Source organism: Lethenteron reissneri, chromosome 27 (assembly GCF_015708825.2).
Source record: "Lethenteron reissneri isolate LAM-NWPU_2019-01 chromosome 27, ASM1570882v1, whole genome shotgun sequence".
NCBI lineage: Eukaryota > Metazoa > Chordata > Hyperoartia > Petromyzontiformes > Petromyzontidae > Lethenteron > Lethenteron reissneri.
The window spans coordinates 9397272-9416133 of record NC_083805.1 but is presented as its reverse complement, the minus strand read 5'-3'; the positions used below and the strand labels follow the sequence as shown (position 1 = coordinate 9416133).

The window sequence follows — 18862 nt, the reverse complement described above, 5'->3', positions numbered from 1 at the left end:
GGATCGGCACATAGTATCAGCATGCATATACGAATATATATATTTCACAAGCACAGTTAATCCTCAACCTGTATGATCTTCCCATGGATAATTAAGAGTTAACAGTAGCTTCATTGTTGTCAAACAAAATCTATTACAATAAGCCTTTGCTCATAAGTGATGTATGGCTTTGTCCGAGTTGCAAAAACAGACCGTAAGAAGGATCTGAGCAAAATGAAAAGCCTTCTGGACATTCTTACGGACCCTAACAAGCGGTGAGTGCTGCCTACGTCTTACGTTTTGTCTGTTTGGCCCTCACTGCTTCATTGAGCATTTGTCTTGGCTCTTTGTTTCGATGAGTGTATTTCTAATCTGAGCTGGGAATGACCAAGCATTGTGTCGTGACTCACAGGTGCTCCCTGCAGACACTGCAGAAGTGTGAGCTCGCGCTGGAGAAACTGAAGAGCGACATGGCCGTTGTAAGAGAATCTTTATAAATATTATGTGCAACTGACACATTGTGTAGTTCTTGTTCTTCGTGTTTGTGGATTTATTTAGCCACATGAGAATGCCTGTATCGCAGCCAGCCGCATGTTATATATGGAATGTCAGCATGTTAACGTTTATATAAGCATTTTTGATTGAATGGAGGGAAAGACTAAGGCTGTGAAATGATGCTAACACCACTTATTTACTTTGTGTCAAGTTGGTCACTTTTACTATGGCCTCTCATGCATATTTTGCTCACTGCACATTGTATGTGTGTCTACAGACTATAATAATGTAGCATTTTGTTTATGATGGGTGGTTTATACATGATTATGGCATATAAAACTGTGTGCACACATGAAGTGGATGGATTTTACTTGATAACCTTTAAAATCATTGGCGTATTAAGTTGCTTAAAAATGAGCATAACATTAGATCGATACGTTTCCAGTTGTATTCTCAAAATGTCAGTGTTTACCGTACACGTTTATTGCACGTGTGTGTGTGCACACTTGCGTTTGCTTGCAGCCCACACCTCCGCCACCCCAGGTGGTGCCGCCCAACAAGCAGGCGCCCTTATGCCAGCCGCTGCTTACCGCCGTGCTGCAGCAAAGCCGCTCGCCCCTCTTCAACCACTCGCTGGCACGAACGTTCGGCCCCGCCATGCTGGCTATCCACGGGCCGCCTGTCGCGTAAGCAGGAAGTCCCAGCCGCTACACTTGACCAAGACTCAATGTTGCTTTGGCTGGAAAAAAATATATATATCAGCCTATAACCAAATTTCCAAGAATGCACCCGATCTCGTCACTTATCGGAAGCTAAGCAGGGTTGAGGGTTGAATAATTAGTGCTTAAATTGTATGAAAAGCTGGTCTATGCTGTAATTTAAATTTGCTGCTGCTCTGCGGACAGGGTGCCAGTGTCATCCCCCAAGAAGCGCAAGTACGAGGAGGATGAGAAGCAGACCATACCAAACGTCCTGCAGGGGGAGGTGGCCAGGCTACATCCAAAATTCATGGTTAACCTGGACCCCTCCCATCACAGTAACAATGGAACGGTCCACCTGATATGCAAGCTTGGTGAGTAAACATTGAACACTTTCACATGGAATACAGTAGATCTACGGGTTGTGGCGCTTAGGGAAATCCGAACCTTATGGAAATGCTCCCAGAAATCATGTAGAAAAAATCAATATGCGGAAATTGTTGCGTTAGTTCGGCAAGTGCAAGTAGTGCAGTGCACTGAGGGAGCGGATGAATACTGTGGAGCGAGGCGTAAGGCAGGCAGCATCTTCCCCCCTAAGGCGCTGGTGGTTAGCCGCTCTGCACTCTGTCACTCAGTCACGCTGTTGCAATGTTACCATGTGTATACCCGCCACATCGTCTCGTAGTTTTCTTCATGTGAAGTTTATTTAATTATTTAGTGTATGTACTTTATTAAACGCAATTACACTTCGATTGCTTATGTTCTCAGCCAACAGCGATCGGAGAAGTCTAGGCCTAGCCTAATGCACTGTAAACAAACATTCGGAAGTGACTGCTTTCTGTTAACAATTAATATTAAAATGTTTCGTGGTATTCATAAACAAATGGATACAGTATGTGTTCCATTAGTTTAATTACGGGTAGTGTTAGGGTAGATATTCGATTAATTTAAATAATCATAGGAAGTGCAGAGCGTATATACAGCAATATAGGTAGCGATATAAAACAGACGAGTGTGATACAGAACTTAGAGAAAACTAACAAGTAATCGGGTAGGGGAGGCACAACTGTTTTCAGCTATGGAATTTCATCTTGATTTAGGAAGAACGTTTTCCAATTTCCAACATACAGAAAATTCGCTTTACGGATCGTTTTCGGGAACATAACTCTTCCGTAACCTGGGGACTGCCTGTATTATTGAGACTTATTTGTACATGTTGATAAAAACATGGTTTTCAATGTCCTCTATGAAGTAACATTTTAAGGCTGTGTTATCTGGGGTAATGAGAAGAGTGCCTGGATAAAAGAAAAAACATAATGCATCAATGCAAATTAAGCAAAAAAGTATTGTGTTCATACCCTATGTGTCATGTTTTAATTGTTTCTTAAAGTAATCGGTTTACTTGCTGATATGGTTGCAGTCATATGGTCAACGAGTCACTGTCCCTGATGTGAGGAGCAGCTGATAATTACGTCAGCGTGCATGTAAAAGGCACCAATAAGCACTGTTTATCTGCAACCCAAATCAGGAATAGATAGTAAACTGTAGCTGGAATCTATTCTTGTGATTAGGTCTATTATTGCCATCTTCATCTGACACTTGCCTTCAGATCGGAGCAGAGTGAATATTCTAATGGTTTTTGCTATATGCTGCATTTACACACGCACATTTTTTTTTATTGCAGATGATAAGTCTCTTCCAATGGTGCCTCCCCTGCAAATTAGCGTGCCGGCTGATTATCCTGACCAGAGCCCCGAGTGGGTTGACCTCCAAAACCTCTACGGTGAGGCTGCTATACAGAGACATTTCGTTATTTATAATAGAAGGGCAATGTGTTTTGCAAATGGATCACTCGTTCGTGTGTAGCTGAGAAGATGATTCAGGTGCATTTCAGGGGATTTTCTCAGATCATCTCTGAAGCTAAGCGAGAATTTTGGCCTGGATAATGCTTGGTTGGGTGATTGCCATGCATAGCGAGCATTATGGGACTGCGCAGCTACGTTGTGGGCAGCAGAGGGGAGTGCAGCAAATCCCATCGTTGCACTTATTAATTCCTCTATATTTTCTCCGTTCGCCAACCCGGACTGACCAACATGCCGAAGTATAGTCAAGTAACTTCGTTAAACCTGCATGGCATGGGCAGGCCCTCATCCAGCAGCGGTTGACTCAAGGGCTGTACATGTGCAATGGATACAAATGAGGGCAACGTGATTCATGTCTCATGTGCAACTGATGTGAGTGTATTTGGGGGTTCGGGGGAGGAATGGTCATGATGGGACTGTTTGTCTGTTGGTGACAGAGGACGAGCCCGTTCTTGCGTGCCATTCACGACATGCTGGAGTCGCGCATCATGAAGCTGCCCGACCGGCATGCGGTGACAGCCATACTCAATGCCTGGGCGCTGAGCGTACGGCAAGCCTGCCTCACGCTCACCTAACTCTCACCTGCATCCAGCGTCTGTTTGATGTACTTGGTATATGCTTACTGTGAAAATTGAGTGTTTCCAGTCGGGGGCAGTTAACAGAAATATGAATAATATACTGTATTACAAGTACAACTTGATGGGTCTGTGTTACCTCTTCTTGATGGCAACTGCAGCGTTACATCGAATGATTAGACGTACAATCATGATAGACTTGGCTCATCATGTCAGCATATTTTTATTATTGTTGTTTTCACTTTAAATGACAATTTTAACACAACATAGGCCATCAGAATTTAAGCAGAAACACATGCTCCAGCATTTTATTGCATTGCTTACAAATGCTGTGCAAATCAAATGTATGATTTAGACGTAATAGTTTATCACTTAACACTCCACTACAGTGGCATAAAATATACCACTCTACTCTGAAAAGGCCACATTTGGCATTGATCAGAGTATATAATGTGCATGAACGCAACACTGCACCGGCACCATGGATGCCATGTGCAACAATTGTACATAAATATTTCCTTTAATTTTCAAATCCCCCCATTTGTTTGAAAGAACTGATAACGCTTGCACAATATGGTGAACATTATCAAGTGTTTTCAAGAATATAAATGACAAATGTAAAGAAACACGTTAATCTTGTATTAAACTGGGGGACAATTAGGTGATTGCATTTCGAAACGTGTGCTATTACATGCAACGTTTTTGTATTCTTAGCTGGGCAGCATCTTTTGGCTGTCCTTTTCGCTGCCATCCTGTGCAACCTCCCTTCTGAGCGGCTGCACAAGTGAAGGCAGGGACAGCTTGGGTTCTGTTCGCAGAGGCCTGTCGTGAAGGGGAGGAATGTAAATAGCAGAGCATCGAGACGTGTGAGTGAAATCCCCAAGATTGGGTACACTTCCACTGTTGAAAGTGACATTATCCTGGCACCAGGATCAATTCACTGAAGATGGGTTATGATCTTGCTATTGAATAACACTTTTTTTGTAAATCACTTGGGTGTGCCTCAAACTCTACTATTTGTATAATTATGGAATACCATTTGTGAAACAAAAGTACATAACATGGCTGTTGTAATTTGGAGAGAGGCATGAGAAAGCTTGTAACTTGCTGACCCACCCCTACTGGACATCTGTGAAAGAGCTTCACAGCTCATCAGATTCCTCCAGGATAAATAAATATTCTGAAAGCAATGGCTTGGCAGTAATGAAGGCTAGCAGAGATGTTTTGTAATTGCATAGATCATTAACTACCTTTCATTGCTGAACACAAAAGCCTAGGTAGGTATATGGTTATGTGCATATTTTTTTCACTTGGAATTTGTATTTATAATCTTTTACATAATGATAATAAAGGTCCATTATGGTTTGTTTTTTGCCCAACTTACATTTTTTTGACTGGATTCTTGATGGGTATTTTAGGTAGTCTGTTGGTTGTTTGCCTGCAAAAGTTGAAGACAATGAATAAAAGTAGCACTGCTTTTCAAGTTGCAAAATCACCTGTCCAGGGCTCGGGCAAAATTTAAACTAGGTAATGCCCAGTAACCTGCCAATGATTTTTGAAATGCCATTGAACACCTCAGTTGAATAAAAAGTGGAATGTTTCATCAGTTAAGCCATCATTACTTCAATTGGCTGCATCTGATGGTGAATTTATATAACCCAAGGCAGATGTTATCTGTCCAGCCCAGTGGGATGGAGTGTGTGGGAGCAGCGTGAATCATTTTGTTTTTACAGAAATGTTGCTGTCCTATGCTTCCACGGCTATGCCTCTCACCTACCTGCACTGACCAGCACTGTGAAACGTGGTCAAATAAGACTAATCACATTTTAGGGATGCCCTCATCCAGGGATGGATTGACAAAAAGGAATGTGAATTGATAAATAAAACCCACCTAACTTTGTCCTGTTGCTCACTCAACTCCGTCTCTACTGTTCGGAATGTGTTGCAGCAGAAAGTCTGCATCTAGTCTAGGTGTAGGGCTAAATAAAAGACTAACTAGGTCTCGTGCGATCCCACGTAGAGGGGCATAGGAGGTGGAGGACGGGATGTGAGCACACCTGTGTGCACTTCTCATGGGTGACATTGCTGGTGAGTTTTCCCCTTGATGGAAGAAAGCCATTGAATTTGCATTGAAACGACTTGCACCCATACCACGTGGCTGCTGGTGTGATTTTTGCCTGTGGCCTATCGTGTAATACCAGCGATCGCCCTCCACGCTGACTACACACCAATACGATACAACATAACATCTATACGAAAGCTAGTTTAAATCTATATTGTATGGAGATAAAAAACACACACCCTCACTTTGGTGTGTTAATAACTGGAATTGGGAAGGCTGTGAAGTCTGAGCTAAAATAACTTGTATTGTAATCTGCTTGGTACCATTGCTCATTTGAACGGCTGGAGAACAGAGGCTTGGCCACAAGCACGGAGTTGGCAGGCAGCCTGTCTGCAATGGCAGCATTCCTCAGCTTCGTCTTCAGCTGCAGCAGCTGAAGAGATGGGAAGTGAGGACAACCATTGATTTTCAGGAGAGCAGCCAGACCAAGCAGGTAAGGATTTGGTCATCCATAGATTCAGGTTATCATTACAAGAGGTGGCCCAGGTGGTACAGAGGTCCGTGTACTCGAACCAGCACAGCTGAGATCCTGGGTTTGAATTGAACAGATTTTCAAGTAAAGTGAAGTTGACAGTCATCCCAGTCACTGGTGTCCACAGTAAATATAATCATGTTAAATTTTGTTTATCACTTAATTTAGATAGAGTCCAGCCCTGAGACTGCCGTGCAATTAAATGTCTGCAGTAGGGTGTGTGGTAAGATACATCTCGTGTGTATTAAGAGACTAGGTCATTGGCCACATATAAAAGAGGCGTTTTCATAGAATGGCCTTGCTGAAAATCAGAATACACTGGATCATAGAGACCATGCAAGCAAACGTGATTCGATATCATACTATTACATATACATTATGCAATTTAAACTAATATAATTATTTATTTAGAGCGATTTGCTTACCTTTCCTATACTTTTTCGTATTTTGTTTGTTGTTGCAACTTTCTGACCCACCCCTACTGGATATCTGAAAAATAACTTAATATGGCATTCTTTTGTGCAAGATTCATTGCCATTAAATTTACACAAGAGTTAATTATACTCTGTACTCTCTGGTTCTTTCGGTAAAGTCACGTAGATAGAAAAATAAATAAAAGAAAACACGACGTTTCGGTCGCAACACAAGCGTCCGTCTTCAGGTGAGAAAATTATCTGCTGTTGTGGCTTTATATAGGCACGGGAGGAGGGGGAAGGAGTTTGTCGTTTTTTCTCGACTTAAGCATAACTTGAAAATATAGCATAGAGCAAGCAGTGTAGAATAGGCCTGACAGAGGATCATGAAATGGCTAAAGTTATCTGAATTTAAAATAAATGAAATACATATTAAAACTGTAAAGTGAATGAAACATTGAAAGTGAACAAAAAGGAAAATAAGATGTGAATATCTAACCTATATAATTCATTTTTTGTCTGTCTGTTTGTCCGTCTGCGTACGCTCCCTTCCGGGGAATTTAGCTCTCGGACCGTGGGGTTCGCCGAGATTAAATTTTGCAGGTGGGCACGCCCCCGGCCCGCGGTAAACTTAGGCATTTCCGATTTTTCGTCTCTAAACTTTAAATCGGACCGATTATCGATTTAGTGTGATTGCTCTTTATTTAGTTATATAAGTATTTATTTATTTAATATTGCCGGCCGGCGAGGACCACGGCGGTTGCCCCTGGCAACGGGTAGCAACAACTTCGCTATGGGGTGGACGCCATTTTGAATTCCCGTTACAAATATGCGCACGCATTAACACGCGACTCTGAGGTAAATTCATCAAAGTTTCACGTCCTCTTCACTCCCCTTCCACCCCAATGTGTGCAATTACTATTATAGGGTCGGTAGATAATAAAATTATAGCGATTAGACAGTATTATTGTAACATACCAATGAAAATACAACTGTGTAATTTAAATTATAAACCCGACCGCGCCAAGAATCGATTCTCTGAATCGCGAAAAGGAATCGAAGGTTGTAGATTCATTTAGAATCGCCTTATTTCCGTTTAATAATGTTGGTTATAGAGTTGATATAAACTGCTACGAATGGGAAATATCCGGCGTTGACTGGGGCTAAAATATAATTAAAAACTCCTGAAAACTTTAAAACATAACATAACAATGAAAATAAAACTCTGTAATTAAAAATGGAAACCTCCTATGCGCCAGGAATCGATTCTTTGAATCGCGCAAAGGAATCATCGAAGGTTGTAGATTCCTTTAGGATCGCGCTTAACATGTGGTGAGGGAGAGAGTGGTGAGGGGGAGAGTGGTGAGGGGGAGAGTGGTGAGGGAGAGAGTGGTGAGGGGGAGAGTGGTGAGGGGGGAGAGTGGTGAGGGGGAGAGTGGTGAGGGAGAGTGGTGAGGGGAAGAGTGGTGAGGGGGAGAGTGGTGAGGGGGAGAGTGGTGAGGGGGAGAGTGGTGAGGGAGAGAGTGGTGAGGGGGGAGAGTGGTGAGGGGGAGAGTGGTGAGGGGGAGAGTGGTGAGGGGGATGAGTGGTGAGGGGGGGAGTGGTGAGGGAGAGGAGTGGTGAGGGGTGAGGAGTGGTGAGGGGGAGAGTGGTGAGGGAGAGAGTGGTGAGGGTGAGAGCGTGGTGAGGGAGTGAGTGGTGAGGGAGAGGAGTGAGTGGTGAGCGGAGAGAGCGTGGTGAAGGATGTGGTGAGGAGTGGTGAGGGGGAGAGTGGTGAGGGGGAGAGTGGTAAGGGAGAGAGTGGTGAGAGTGGTGAGTGGTGAGGGAGAGAGTGAGTGGTGAGGGAGAGAGTGAGTGGTGAGGGAGAGAGTGGTGAGAGTGGTGAGGGGGAGAGTGGTGAGAGTGGTGAGAGTGGTGAGGGAGAGAGTGAGTGGTGAGGGAGAGAGTGAGTGGTGAGGGAGAGAGCGAGTGGTGAGGGAGAGAGTGGTGAGGGGGAGAGTGGTGAGGGGGAGAGTGGTGAGGGGGAGAGTGGTGAGGGAGAGAGTGGTGAGAGTGGTGAGGGAGAGAGTGGTGAGGGAGAGAGTGGTGAGGGAGAGAGTGGTGAGGGAGAGAGTGGTGAGAGTGGTGAGGGAGAGTGGTGGTGAGGGAGAGTGGTGGTGAGGGAGAGAGTGGTGAGGGAGAGAGTGGTGAGAGTGGTGAGAGTGGTGAGGGAGAGAGTGAGTGGTGAGGGAGAGAGTGAGTGGTGAGGGAGAGAGTGAGTGGTGAGGGAGAGAGAGTGGTGAGGGAGAGAGTGAGTGGTGAGGGAGAGAGTGAGTGGTGAGGGAGAGAGTGAGTAGTGAGGGAGAGAGTGAGTGGTGAGAGTGAGTGTGAGTGGTGAGGGTGAGTGGTAAGTGGTGAGGGTGAGTGGTGAGGGTGAGCGTGAGTGGTGAGGGTGAGGTTGAGTGGTGAGCAGTGAGGGTGAGTGGTGATTGGTGAGGGTGTGATTGGTGAGGATGAGTGGTGAGGGTGAGTAGTGAGGGTGAGTGGTTGTTGTGAGGGTGAGTGGTTGTTGTGAAGGTGAGTGGTGAGGGTGAGTGGTAAGAGTGAGTGGTGAGGGTGAGTGACGGTTGTGAGAGGTGATTAGTGAGTGGTGAGGGTGAGCGTGAGTGGTGAGGGTGAGGGTGAGCGGTGAGGGTGAGCAGTGAGGGTGAGTGGTGATTGGTGAGGATGTGATTGGTGAGGATGAGTGGTGAGTGGTCAGGGTGAGTGGTGAGGATGAGTGGTGAGCGGTGAGGGTGAGTGTTGAGGGTGAGTGGTGGGTGGTTAGGGTGAGTAGTGAGGGTGAGTGGTGAGCGTGAGTGGTGAGTGGTGAGGGAGCGTGGTGAGGGAGAGTGGTGAGGGAGAGTAGTGAGTGGTGAGGGTGACTGGTAAGTGGTGAGGGTGAGTGGTGATTGGTGAGGGAGAGTGGTGAGGGAGAGTGGTGAGGGTGAGTAGTGAGTGGTGAGGGTGAGTGGTAAGTGGTGAGGGTGAGTGGTGATTGGTGAGGGTGAGTGGTGAGGGAGAGTGGTGAGGGAGAGTGGTGAGGGTGAGTAGTGAGTGGTGAGGGTGAGTGGTAAGTGGTGAGGGTGAGTGGTGATTGGTGAGGGTGAGTGGTGAGGGTGAGCGTGAGTGGTGAGGTTGAGTGGTGAGCAGTGAGGGTGAGTGGTGATTGGTGAGGGTGTGATTGGGGAGGATGAGTGGTGAGGGTGAGTAGTGAGGGTGAGTGGTTGTTGTGAGGGTGAGTGGTAAGAGTGAGTGGTGAGGGTGAGTGACGGTTGTGAGAGGTGATTAGTGAGTGGTGAGGGTGAGTGGTGAGGGTTAGTGGTGAGCATGAGTGGTGAGGGTGAGTGTTGAGCGTGAGTGGTGAGGGTGAGTGGTGATTGTTGAGTGTGTGATTGGTGAGGATGAGTGGTGAGTAGTGAGGGTGAGTGGTGAGGATGAGTGGCGGTTGTGAGTGGTGATTAGTGAGGGGTGAGTGGTGAGGGTGAGCGTGAGTGGTTAGGGTGAGGGTGAGCGGTGACGGTGAGCAGTGAGGGTGAGTGGTGATTGGTGAGGATGTGATTGGTGAGGATGAGTGGTGAGTGGTCAGGGTGAGTGGTGAGGATGAGTGTTGAGGGTGAGTGGTGGGTGGTTAGGGTGAGTAGTGAGGGTGAGTGGTGAGCGTGAGTGGTGAGTGGTGAGCGTGACTGGTGAGGGAGAGTGGTGAGGGAGAGTGGTGAGGGAGAGTGGTGAGGGAGAGTAGTGAGTGGTGAGGGTGAGTGGTGATTGGTGAGGGAGAGTGGTGAGGGAGAGTGGTGAGGGAGAGTGGTGAGGGTGAGTAGTGAGTGGTGAGGGTGAGTGGTAAGTGGTGAGGGTGAGTGGTGAGGGTGAGTGGTGAGGGTGAGCGTGAGTGGTGAGGTTGAGTGGTGAGCAGTGAGGGTGAGTGGTGAGGGTGTGATTGGGGAGGATGAGTGGTGAGGGTGAGTAGTGAGGGTGAGTGGTTGTTGTGAGGGTGAGTGGTTGTTGTGAGGGTGCGTGGTGAGGGTGAGTGGTAAGAGTGAGTGGTGAGGGTGAGTGACGGTTGTGAGAGGTGATTAGTGAGTGGTGAGGGTGAGTGGTGAGGGTTGGTGGTGAGGGTGAGTGGCGGTTGTGAGTGGTGATTAGTGAGGGGTGAGTGGTGAGGGTGAGCGTGAGTGGTGAGGGTGAGTGGTGAGGGTGAGCGGTGAGGGTGAGCAGTGAGGGTGAGTGGTGATTGGTGAGGATGTGATTGGTGAGGATGAGTGGTGAGTGGTCAGGGTGAGTGGTGAGCGGTGAGGGTGAGTGGTGAGCGGTGAGGGTGAGTGTTGAGGGTGAGTGGTGAGTAGTGAGGGTGAGTGGTGAGCGTGACTGATGAGTGGTGAGGATGAGTGGTGAGGGAGAGTGCTGAGGGAAAGTGGTGAGGGTGAATGGTGAGGGTGAGTGGTGAGGGTGAATGGTGAGGGTGAGTGGTGAGGGTGAGTGGTGATTGGTGAGGGTGAGTGGGGAGGGTGAGTGGCAGTTGTGAGTGGTGATTAGTGAGAGGTGAGTGGTGAGGGTGAGCATGAGTGGTGAGGGTGAGGTTGAGTGGTGAGCGGTGAGGGTGAGCAGTGAGGGTGAGTGGTGATTGGTGAGGGTGCGATTGGTGAGGATGAGTAGTGAGGGTGAGTGGTTTATGTGAGGGTGAGTGGTGAGGGTGAGTGATGAGGGTGAGTGGCAAGTGGTGAGGGTGGGTGGTGATTGGTGATGGTGTGATTGGTGAGGATTAGTGGTGAGTGGTGAGGGTGAGTAGTGAGGGTGAGTGCTGAGCGGTGAGGGTGAGTGGTTGTTGTGAGGGTGAGTGGTGAGAGTGAGTGGTGAGGGTGAGTGGTGAGGGTGAGTGGTGATTGTTGAGGGTGTGATTGGTGAGGATGAGTGGTGAGTAGTGAGGGTGAGTGGTGACGGTGAGTGGTGAGGGTGAGTGTTGAGGGTGAGTGGTGAGTGGTGAGGGTGAGTGGCGGTTATGAGTGGTGATTAGTGAGGGGTGAGTGGTGAGGGTGAGCGTGAGTGGTGAGGGTGAGCAGTGCGGGTGAGTGGTGATTGGTGAGGGTGTGATTGGTGAGGATGAGTGGTGAGTGGTCAGGGTGAGTGGTGAGGGTGAGTGGCGGTTGTGAGTGGTGATGGGTGAGTGGTGAGCGGTGAGGGGTGAGTGGTGAGGGTGAGTGGTGGTTGTGACGGTGAGTGGTGAGGGTGAGTGGTGAGGGTGAGTGGTGAGGCTGAATGGGGAGGGTGAATGGTGAGAGTGAGTGGTGAGTGAGAGTGGTGAGGGTTAGTGGTGAGGGTTAGTGGTGAGAGTGAGTGGTGAGGGTGAGTGGTGATTGGTGAGTGGTGAGGGTGAGTGGTGAGGGTGAGTGGTGAGGGAGATTGGTGAGGGAGGTTGGTGAGTTGTGAGGGTGAATGGTGAATAGTGAGTGGGAGTGGTGAGTGGTGAGGATGAGTGGTGAGGGTGAGTTGTGAGTGGTGAATGGTGAGGGTGAATGATGAGTACAGTCAATATGCACTGCTGTTATCATACCAGGTACCACCACCACAATATGTACTCCTCTCATCATAGCAGATACCACCACAGCAGTATGCACTGCTGTAATCATAGCAGGTACCAACACAGCAGTATGCACTGCTGTAATCATAGCAGATACCACCACAGCAGTATGCACTGCTGTAATCATAGCAGGTTCCACCACAATATGCACTGCTGTCATCATAACAGGTACCAACACAGCAGTATGCACTGCTGTAGTGATAGCAGGTACGACCTCAGTCGGTATACACTGCTGTAGTGATAGTAGATACTGCTATCGAGTTGGTAGATACCGCTATAGTAAATACTAAAACAGTCAGTATATACCACTACAGTCAGTCAATACTGCTACAGTCAGTATATACTACTATACAGTCAGTACATACTGCTACGGTGAGTAGCTACTAGAGTCAGTAGATACTATTATAGAGTGAGTAGATACTGCTATAGATTTTGTAGTTACTACTATAGTCAGTGGATACAACTATAGAGTCAGCAGATACTATACAGTTAGTCGTTACGAGTATATAGTCTGTAGATACTACTGTAGGCCCAGTAAATACTACTATGGTCAGTAGTTATTACAGTCACTAAATACTACTACACAGTCAGTAGCTACACATGGCTCAGTAGATACTACTACAGAGTCAATAGATACCACTTCCTCTGTTGTATGTAAGGTGTTGTTAGTATATATACCTACGAGGGGTAAAGATATTTTTTGAGGGGGGGGGGGGGAGACCACAATTTTCGGAAACCTTTCGACATCAACTATTTACCCCACACTTTCTACAACTTTTTGGACTTGTGAAAGCCTCTTATATTTGTTGGTGGAGAAATGTACAAACAGCCCACCGGGCTTTGACAATACCTTAGTATCTGTGTATATATATGTAAGGTTTTTAAGAAATATATTTTTCACCCGGGCAAAGCCGGGTACTTCCGCTAGTGTTTAATAAGACTGACCTTTAAAAGAAGCAGGAAAAGGAGGCAATCACAAGCAGCAGAGGTAGGCCTTGGAGACTAAAAAGATGAAACTAAAGTAAACTTAGAATGAAATGCTTACAATACTTTAAAATCAACAAATAATCATATAAGTATTCAAATATAAAAGTAGAAAATAAAAACAAGTTTAAGAATACCCAGGGAGAACAGAGGGCAGCCATGGTTTTGTGTGTGCCTTTGTTCTTCTGTGACCCATGCTTTGAAAACATGGGTATCCACTATCCTGTGAGCGTTCTGAATGGATACATAAACTCGTCACACGACACTAATGAAATAGGGGAAAACAGTAAAAAAAACAAGAAACATTTCCATTAAAATACGTCACCAACCCCTTATATAACCAGTTTCATCAATGCCTCCATCTCATCCACTACAAATCCATTAACTCTCAAGACACCTCGACTGCTACAGTCCATCCCATACTAAGAAAACCCTGACTGCACTCGAATGTATGTATGTTGAACGTCTTTCGCACCCTACGTAGCCAACCGTGCTAAATCGGAGGTGCGGTAATATTGGACCCCCCCAACATCCCTGCAAATTCGCTTCCTATCTCAAACCTACCATTCCTTGGAATAGTCCGTAAATGAGTTTTCTATTTCACCTCTACAAAAACCTCTCCCTCCATTGTCTGCCAACCATGTAAGAGTGAACCTTAATTCCTGCACGACTTGATGTACCTCGTCAGCCTGCTGCTGGTTGACCTTCTGCAGGCGCCGAACCAACTGCTGGAATTCTAGAATGGACGCAGGGCCGGCGAGACCGAATGACGTCTTCACGGGGGCCAGGCCACCCTTGCCTGCCTGCACAAGCAGCATGGGTGATGATGTCTGCTGGGCTGTGTCCGCCCTGTGAGCCAAAAGCACACAAAGGGCCAGTCTGTGTATTGTACAATGGTGCAAGTACTCCATTGAAAAGTATCACGACTTGCTCAACCACTATATATGCCTTTTGTTTAATAATTACATCACCCTCTTCTCACTCAGTGTGGTTTCATTTCTCTATTTGAAAACTAAGCCCTTGTTAATATGAATTCATTTTGACAGGTTTATTACAGCTAATGATAAACTTTTTCTCACAATAATAGTTATTAAAATATATTTTCAATTATAAATGGCTGTTTCCTGATACTGTACCACATAATAGTAGTTTACATTTAAGTCCTTCAGGCATAAGAGGACAGATACATTGCTAATGCTGCATTCCTTGTCACATGAAGATTGAGAACCTACCTTTGACATGCAGTATGTATTCTACTTATAACTCCTAAACAGAGTTCAGGAGGTTAGGGAGTGCACACCACCACCACCCATTAATCTTTTTTCAGCATACCCATTTCACAATACAATAATCGGCGAGAAAAGGTAACGTTTAAACTTAAAAGTTTACAGTTGCAACAAAAGCAACATCAATCATCAACCGCTTGACAATGAAGCAAAAAGGTGACGTACCACGCCCTGTCCATCATCGCAGCTTGATGTAGGGGTCTTCGTTTCAGCGCACCCCCAGTCACGTTCACAGGATGAGCACTGGAGTCTTCAGACCCCGTGACTTGGTGATCATTTTTTATTGCCTGCGCAACCTCCTTTTCTGATCTTATTTGATTTGTTCTCTCTGTCCCGGACCCTTTTGAGTTTACACCTACATCACATAGGATAAGCATATTCTCGATGTACAAGTCAGAAGTATGATCTTTTTTGACAATTCTACAACCATTCGAGAAATTGCCAAAGATTATGCACCGTGTGACCCAGAATAGGGCAACCTTTCTGATGTAAACGAATCAACGTCCAAGCACATTATTTATCAATTTACAAATAAAATCAAAAGTATAAATGGGTTAGATGGGTGAACAATAGTGGTTGGTTTTGCAGAAATTAAATGTTAAAATATCTGACAAAATACCGTAGTTTATGTATTACTCACCGCTGAACTGCTCACAACTTTCTGAGCGACTCAGTTTCGATTCATTGCTTTCTGATGCATCAATAGAACTTCTCTCTATCAAAACAGTGCACACGAAACAAACGTGTCAATTATTTGCTTAAATTCAACTATCATTATTTATTTCTGGGTGAGGACATGTAGTGATACGATTCAATATCATGAATCTATTCTACTTCCGTTCTAATAACCACGTACAGTAAAACCTTGGATTGCGAGCATAATTGGTATATCAAAGCACTCGCATATCAGTTGTGATCATGTGACGCTCGGCAGACAAAGCGAATACATGTACTACTCGTTTTGCAAGACCTCGCTCGTTTATCAAATTAATATTCATTAAAAAAATTTGATCGTCTTGCAAAACACTCGCAGACCAAGTTACTCGCAATTCAAGGTTTTACTGTATATATCCTCGATCTAAATTTGTTCAAACTAACTCTGGCCATCTTCAACATTTTGTGTCTCATTAGAAGTCAGGTCTGTTAACGAATACATTTTATACAACTGGGCCGTGTTCTGCACAAAAATAAACAAAGCTATTACAACTCATTGAGTGTTTTTGTGGAGAACTATGTGTTAAGTGAATAAATAGACCTATGAGCTCATAGATAAAAAAGCATGTTAAGAGACGAAGATAGGTGTAATTATTCTGTTATGGTAACTTAGGAGTGTACGAGTCAACGTGCAGCAGTGGAGGCACTAATTAATTACAATACCTTCACTTGAATGCAGGTCCCTCTGGTTCACAATCAGCATGAATTGCAGATCTGTGGATAGAAAAAAAATCACATTTATAAAAGTGTGCAGCCACGTTTTAATAATACACCGTCAGAAACAAATGTTAAAGAGAAATATGAGATTGCAGTATTGAAACAATGTACACTATAAGTCACTAAGGAAATTAATATTATTATTTTTTTACAGTCTAGATGCAAGAGTTTCTCATCATTTACACAAAAAAAAAATCTTAAAATGTATTTCCAAGTCTCTCTGTTTAAAGGCCAACTCCAGAATCAACAGGATCAAAGCACTGCGTTACGCACAAAGTGCATTCAAGTGTCACAAATAACTTAGTGTTATCTTCAGCACCCACTTCCGCGCTTAATATGCCATGAACGTGCTTGATGTTGCACCCGTGGCACCACCACAACCCCCGGGGTTGCCATTCCGGCAGCAGGCAGCGCTGGTCAGTGGCGTGGCATGGGTACGACGGGCATCGGTGCAAAAAATTGGAAAGGCTCCTCCACTCTCCCCTGGAGCCTGAGCCCACTCCACCCCCATTTTGCCCCTGTTGGGCCCTGGTGTAACTGCACCGCTTGCATTGGCAATTGCTACACCACCACTGCTGCCCTGATTTGGTTAATGTTTTATTTTAATCGTAGGCTAGTCCACGACGACCTGTGGAATTTTAGTGAAGCCTGGATTTCTGTTAATAGTTATTTTAGTCTTGTCGACTAAAGCAGTCTCCTACGAGTTATTAAACGTCGGTGTGAGGAGTGTGCAATTTCCCTCGACCTCCGCTGCCCTTCACAAAAAAGAAAACACACTTTGTCGACGAATCTTTTCACAACTCATTTTCGTGAACACCGCGAACACCCGCTGGCCTCACCCTTGTTCTCCCGCGTGAGTCGATCGACCTCGGCGTGCAGCCTCTGCAGCATGTCCGCGTGCTCCTTCTGCACGAACTCCAGGCTCCGTTCGAGCTGTAAAATCCTGCGGCCAGCCAGGCTCGACGCCTCGACACCACCGGTGGCAGTCGCCTTGCCATGCTCTAGCCCCCGCTCGGACCTTGCAGAGCCCGCACCAGACTCTGACCTCACGTCTCCTGACCCTTTCCCGTCCCACCCACCGCTGCCAACAGCCAAGGTGATGCCCTCTGCCGGGGCTGGCTGAACATTGAGGCGGTGGACTGGCCGCTCCCCATCCGCAGGCCGTGGGTAGTGGGCACGGTCGAGGCTGGTGACTCGGCTCCAGTGTGGCAGGTTGCCCACAGGAGGAAGGCTGGCACTGGACATTGTGTCTGTTCCTCCGTTCTTGAGGGAGCTCCGAGCTTGCTTGGCCGGGGTGGTGTTGTTGGAGGTCGGAAGAGCCGGGAGAAGAGAGGCCGCCTCAACGACGACGGGATGCGTCCATCTCGCCTGAGCTCCCGCACGTACACACGCACTTTATCTGTCGGTGTAAAGATGGCATGGGTAATTGAAAAGTAAAGTCTAATAGTTACGTTAGCTTTTGTCACCCTAAAGAGGATGTCAATAGTTTCTGACTAAGCTGGAAAACAAAACGCATTTTAAGAGGCAATCACATTAAGTGTAAATTTTCGTGACTGCAGGGATTCATATTCTTGGTTCTTTTGGTAAAGTCACGTAGAAGGGAAATAATAAAATAATGAAAGTTAAATAAACATTTCTTGCTGTGGTTTTCACACCTGATGATGATTGCTTGTGTTGCAATCGAAACGTCGTGAGAATTTAATTGTTTTATTTTTATTATTTACCTTCTACGTGACTTTACCGAAAGAACCAAGAATAACATTAAGTGTGTTGATTGATGACAGATAAGGTGTATACATGGAATTGCGGATAACAATATTTTTGAATGAAATGACAGATACAAGGGTTAAATAAATAACAGATAACAATGCATATTAGTTAAATCATAAAATAAAATAGGTTAAATTAAAATTGCGAGTGCAGACAGGACTTGTGGAGCGTGGCTTTGCCTCCGATGCTTCCCAGTTTGCTCCCCAGGGAGAGAATAAAATCACACGACGCATTCCCCCACTGAGATAACAGTTTATATCAATATATAAGACAACAACCATCGGTCCCAAGTGCGAACACTTGGCAGGAAACCTGAAAAGGAGCCATGAAACTCAGCGAGGCTTTCCTCAATGCGTTTCCAAGCAAGACATCAAAAGGGTATCAAGAGCACACGTTGTTTTCAACTTGTAGTTTTGCTCGTCATTTACCCATTTGATTTGCCGGGTACATAAGCGTAATAATATGAATTAAAAAAAACAAAGCACGTGACACTATGAACGCGTTACATTATCCAAAATACGTTACACTAAACACACATGACAATACACAGAACATTACTAACACATTGCATCAAGCACTCGTTACACTATAAACATGTTGCATCTTACGCTACACTCCAAACACATTACACTCCAAACACATAGCATTACAGTGCAAACATGTTACACTATATACACACACACGTTCTACTTTAAACACGTTACTTTACCCTAAACGTGTTACACTACAAAACACGTTACACTCCAGACAAACACCATTACAGTCAAAACATGTTACACGTTTTACTTTACACTACTAAACACATTACACTACAAACATAATTTTACCGTACAGTACAAACACGTTCTGCTACATTCACACGTTACACTATAAATACTTTACACTAAACTATAAACACGTTACACTATAAACACGCAAACCGCCTCTAACCCCGTTACATTATTAAAGCGACTCCGTCTCGCGCCTCACCTGTGAATCCACAAACTTTAGTCAATCATAACAACAACAATAATCACGACTATCGTAACGTAACAACGCCACCACCACCACCATCATTATTATAACAAAGTAACAAATACCACACACAGTAAGCGTCAAAAAAACACCGACGGCCTGGCCTAGGCCTCACGAAAGCCTGCCCGTTGCCGTGGAGACGGCGCGTACCACAACCCGCCTGCAGAG

At 45.5% G+C, this 18862-nt stretch overlaps 2 protein-coding genes across 11 annotated transcripts in view; one reads left to right on the top strand and one right to left on the bottom strand.

Annotated features, from left to right (window-relative positions):
* MED15 (mediator complex subunit 15) overlaps window positions 1-4974 on the top strand; it is a 19576-nt gene extending 14602 nt beyond the window's left edge. For all 10 annotated transcript variants that reach the window (XM_061561387.1, XM_061561389.1, XM_061561392.1 and 7 more), the window contains 5 exons: window positions 191-254; window positions 392-458; window positions 997-1160; window positions 1380-1546; window positions 2857-4974. In XM_061561387.1, coding sequence (XP_061417371.1) covers window positions 191-254; window positions 392-458; window positions 997-1160; window positions 1380-1546; window positions 2857-3038 — 644 coding nt within the window. In that variant the 3' untranslated portion in view covers window positions 3039-4974. The remainder of the gene's footprint in view (window positions 1-190; window positions 255-391; window positions 459-996; window positions 1161-1379; window positions 1547-2856) is intronic.
* Window positions 3114-18862, bottom strand: CCDC74B (coiled-coil domain containing 74B). The gene is made up of 10 exons (XM_061561393.1): window positions 18845-18862; window positions 16750-17278; window positions 15857-15907; window positions 15120-15194; window positions 14645-14834; window positions 13874-14042; window positions 13155-13211; window positions 5995-6104; window positions 4994-5047; window positions 3114-4431 (listed from the first exon to the last, which is right to left on the bottom strand). The coding sequence occupies exons 2-10, from the start codon at window positions 17153-17155 to the stop codon at window positions 4320-4322; spliced, it is 1224 nt and encodes a 407-aa protein (XP_061417377.1). The 5' UTR covers window positions 17156-17278; window positions 18845-18862; the 3' UTR covers window positions 3114-4319.